Source organism: Eurypyga helias, unplaced genomic scaffold, assembly GCF_000690775.1.
Source record: "Eurypyga helias isolate BGI_N326 unplaced genomic scaffold, ASM69077v1 scaffold44445, whole genome shotgun sequence".
Taxonomy (NCBI): domain Eukaryota; kingdom Metazoa; phylum Chordata; class Aves; order Eurypygiformes; family Eurypygidae; genus Eurypyga; species Eurypyga helias.
In genome coordinates, this window is record NW_010250339.1 from 6,064 (window position 1) to 10,435 (window position 4,372).

At 47.2% G+C, this 4,372-nt stretch overlaps 1 protein-coding gene across 1 annotated transcript in view; it reads left to right on the top strand.

Annotated features, from left to right (window-relative positions):
• Window positions 1–756: 756 nt before the first annotated feature.
• The window catches only part of ZNF618 (zinc finger protein 618), a gene marked incomplete at its 5' end in the record, with an annotated part of 27,104 nt that continues 23,488 nt past the window's right edge, over window positions 757–4,372 (top strand). Inside the window, 2 exons of the mRNA XM_010151645.1 lie at window positions 757–945; window positions 4,366–4,372. The exon at window positions 4,366–4,372 is cut by the window's right edge and continues 74 nt beyond it. Of these exons, the coding sequence (XP_010149947.1) occupies window positions 757–945; window positions 4,366–4,372 (196 nt within the window). The remainder of the gene's footprint in view (window positions 946–4,365) is intronic.

Below are 4,372 nucleotides of genomic sequence, written 5' to 3' on the forward strand. Positions count from 1 at the left end.
GTTGATTCTCCGTTTTTGTGGTTGTATTTTAGTCCCTGTGACCTAGACAAAGATCTGGCCTCCCAAAGGTTTTACATACGACTTTTGGCATTGAAAATTCTTGGTGATCCTCACTGTGCATAGCAGAGACTAAAGTGTAGATACATTCAAAGAGCATGTCCCAGTAATACTCAGATTTTCTCTACATGTCACCAGTACTTGTCTGGAGATGGAGGCCAAAAGGCCTTTCCTCACTTGCAGGATGAGAACTCTGCCTCCCAATTTCCTTCCATTACCAACAACCTCCTTTCCTTTGTATTTGGTTAACGAGACAAGGAATGTAGCTAGAGATCTGTAGGGTTTATGCAAGGCTCAAGTAACAAAGATGTAAACTTCTCCCTGTTCAGAGCTCTGAGTATCACATTAGCAACCTGCTCTCAAAATTCAAACACTTACATACACAGAGTGGAGGACAGAGGTGCAGGTACACCCAGCCAGGCTATGGCAATCCAATAGTACTCCTGGATGGATGGGTGATTATGGGTTGGTCATGTGGCAGTTAAAGGTGTGGAAGTGAACTAACAAGCTTTGAGAATCTGTCCCCTCGGGTGAGTGGGGAAAACATTTTGTTACATGGGATCAGTGGATCCACAGTTGCTGCAGGTCCCCATGCGAGGGATTCATGAGCATGGCTGTTAGAAAGCAACCCTCCCAGAAGGCACACGGTCTGGGAGCTGACTGACTGTCCAGGCACTAGTTCTGAGTGTTCATATCCAGAGTTCTCTCGATCTCCACTCTTCGTGGCAGTGAAGACACAGGCGAGCCAATCCAGCAAAAAAACACCGGCTTCAATAAACCGATGTTCTACCCTCCTGCACCGCACCCCCTCCGGTGTCCCACCGGCATCCCAATCCCAGATGTTCCGCGCTCCAAATTCTGGATCCCCAGGAAGCAAGGCCATTACAGGTACCAATTGCCTTTCTACCATCAACTTTCTTAAATGCTTAGTGTCCAGTCCTGCCCTGGGTTGGCTTTTGACCCTTCCTGGACTCAGTCTGCTCCATCCATGACTGTCCCAGAAAAGCTACTCCCAGAAGCAGTTGAGGGGATTAGATCCTTTGGCACATTATAAATAAAAATTCAAATCAGCAGTAGGTCTTCTTAACCTCTTCCCAGAGACAAGTTGGTTTTGTGTAAGCATCGTGCTAACCATGAGGCACGAAAGACCCTGTTTCAAATCCTGGTGTCACAAACTGAGGAGAGCTTCCTGACAAGGATTGGTGTAGTGACTTGTCAGGTATGGGGATTTTTGTTTGGTTTTCAGCTTTGTTTGGCATGTTTTGTTTCCCTCAAGGGGATATTTTCAGGGCTAGGCCTGTGTCTGAGGAAGTGGAGTGTAGGTGTTTTCACAGTGCTCCACACTCCACAGGAGCAGTAAAATTTAATGTTACAGGACCATTAAAGAGGTGTTAGAATACTCACGTTAAGGTTGATCCTCCCGTAGTCCCCATGTCCTCCTTCCAAACAAGATCAAACCTTAAAAAAGAAAAGGATTAAAAAAAGGAGGCAAAGAGCACTGAAAAATAACTATTAATACGTAGGATGTGAGAGAGAGCGTTCACATGTCCAGGCAGCAGGGAAGCAGTCTCATGAATGTGTGGGATCAAGAGATACATATTCCAGCTCAGTACAGAAGGGCTGGTTAATCAGCTGGTGTTTAAACACCCCTGAAATGTCCAGCATGGACAGATGCTGAGTAGCAGAGGTGGCTGTGCTGGCTCTCCAGGCCACAGGATGCTGAACAAGTGTGCTTTTTGTTAGATAACAGACATACTGCAACATCTGGTATCTGCGGATGAGTGACCTGTCTTCTTACGGCTTGCGAGTCACTGAGATTCCATATTGTTATTGCACCTCTTAAGCATATGTAAGATTTTACTACTAATTTGGGCTCCATCCAGTTCAACCAAGTTAGGAGTTAAAGCTGAGAAACCTTTTTCATTATTTACTTAAGTTTGTAACAACTTCTTCCAGTTTCGTATCTCTTACAAAAGTGGAAAACTGGGAGCCTGCCTGGGTCAGAGGCCAGGTTCATCTGAGCAGTAACTGGGAGATGTTTGCTGTAATGGCACTTTTTTCCCCCCACTTCTCCAGTCAGTAAGTATGGCAGTACACTGGGTAAAAAATTTGAGCTGTTCTCTTCCTGTATGGAGGAAGGAATCGCATGATGCTTGAGCCTGGTAGATAGATCTTCAAAAACTAATCTTAGTCTGGGGATCCTACCCTGTCTGTCTGGCAGTGTCGCTTCTGTGGTGTCTTTCAAGGCAGTGGCTTTACAAATGCAATCTGAGCAGCTTCTTGAGCTTCTAGTACAAACACAGTGACCGTAACACCGATCAGGAAGACAGTCTCCAGAAGGGACGCCCTCCGAGTGTTGTGAGTAGAGGTGTTCCACGTGGGCCTGGATAATACCAGAGACAGTGGAGTACCACTCCACTGACAGTGTCTGCACAGATGCTTAGTAGGGTGGCACTTAGTTTCTCTATACAGGTAATTTTGCTTTGCAGGCAAAAGGTACGAGGGGAGAGAGACACACAACATGTGTCAGCTGCCCTCTCCTGTGTGGAAGGACTCAGGAAGTCCAAGGAAGTGCGTTAAACCATTTTTTTCTTATAGCTAGGCTTGGCAAAAACACCCAAAAAAAGGAGAGGGGATGAGGACAAAACTAACATGCAAATTTTTTCCAAACATTTTTGGAGACCTCAGACTCACTTTCACTTGTGACGTATGCCAGGATTTGAACCTGGGTCTCTTGGGGGGGGTAGGTTGGCCTAATCCATTTTGTTGTGGTCTCTTTTTTCCCACTGTGCCATCTGATGTTCTAGTTACTTAAGGCCTCTTGCTCCTATTATTTATCTGTCAAGGGGGATGGACTAGATAATGGCTTCAGCCCTGTTTTATGTGATTCTGTTTTAACTGGTTTGATTACCAAGTTTTCCTGTATTTTAGTAAGAGTTAGGAACGTAGTAGAGAATTTGAGAAGTCTGCTCAGGACTTGAAAGGGTCCACTAAGGATTGGCTGGACCAAAATTCATGGGCTGGGAACTTTGTTCAATCCAGGTCTTTTCTAGCCCCATCAGACATAAAGCCCATGTGTCTGAGCTGCCGTTCAGCATGGGGAGGCTGTGAGGCTGCAGGGAGCTGGGTCCTCTTTGTGAAAGTCATGACAGCAGTCCCTGACACTCCCGAGTGAAAGACAGCTTTCCCCCAGCTCCCTCCCTGTACTATTCGCATGCCACTGAGCCCGGTGGAGCCTGGCGAAGCCATGTTCACATGCACCCGCTGGGTGACAGTGGACTCCATGAATGAGTCCACGTATGGTAAGAGTCTTTACAGCACAGACCATGCTCATCAGTTTGGCCAGTTCACCTTTCATTTTATTTATTTCTAGTTTATTCTTTGAGTCACTGCAGTAAACAGATATTTACAGTAGATAGAGTTGCCCAGATGTTGCAGACTTAGTTGAAGTGAGATGAGACCCCACACTGTTGGTACATTGAACTTACACTGAGGGACACCAGCTTGAGAAGGTGGGATGCATTTCAGCTGTGCTGTAGAGTGACATTTCAGGGCACTGCAACTACTGCCAGGGTCAGGAACCACCTTGGCAGGCTGGAGGAGTCCTCCCGTGACAGTTACTGGAAAATTGCCCTGCACTGTTGCTGAAACGTGTGAAGCAAGTAAACTGTGAAGATCAGCGCTGGCAGCACGGTGCAGAGGAGCTGGGCCTGCCTACTTGGCCCTGGGGAGCGGTAGGGTAGCGAGTTCACTGTTGGAAAGCACAGAGGATCTACCGTAGCTTTTCAGGACACAGTGGGTCGGCTCTGGGACAGCCCTGCAGTCCTCCACTCGAACCTTTCGGGGAGGGTACTTAGGAAGGGAACTCAGATTACTGGGAAGCTCGAGGAGGGCTGGCATAGTGCTTCTGTAGGTGACGTTCTGCATGTTGTGGTGAGGACCCGAGACCAGTCTGCAGGCCTTGTCACCTGTGCAGAGGCTTTAAGAGCTGCTTATTGTCTTAAGGAAGAGGAAGTTGGGGGTTTTTGCAGGGGAGGAAGCCATGATCCTTCTGGTTTAGTCAGGTGTTCGTGGGCTCCCTAAGAACCAATCCAGGCCATCTCAGCTAGAAAACATGCAAGAAAAATATCTGCTTGTTTTCCCTTGAGTGAATCTGGCCCGTTCACCTCCAAAATGAGGTATCTGACCTTTCTGCTGTGTTCGGGGTATGTGATTATGTGGCATAAGAGCATGTTGTCTTACCTCCTGTCTGTGTGGTTCTGTGTCCAGTATTGACCAGTCACCATCCCTGCTTTGTTCTCCACCCAGCAGAAAG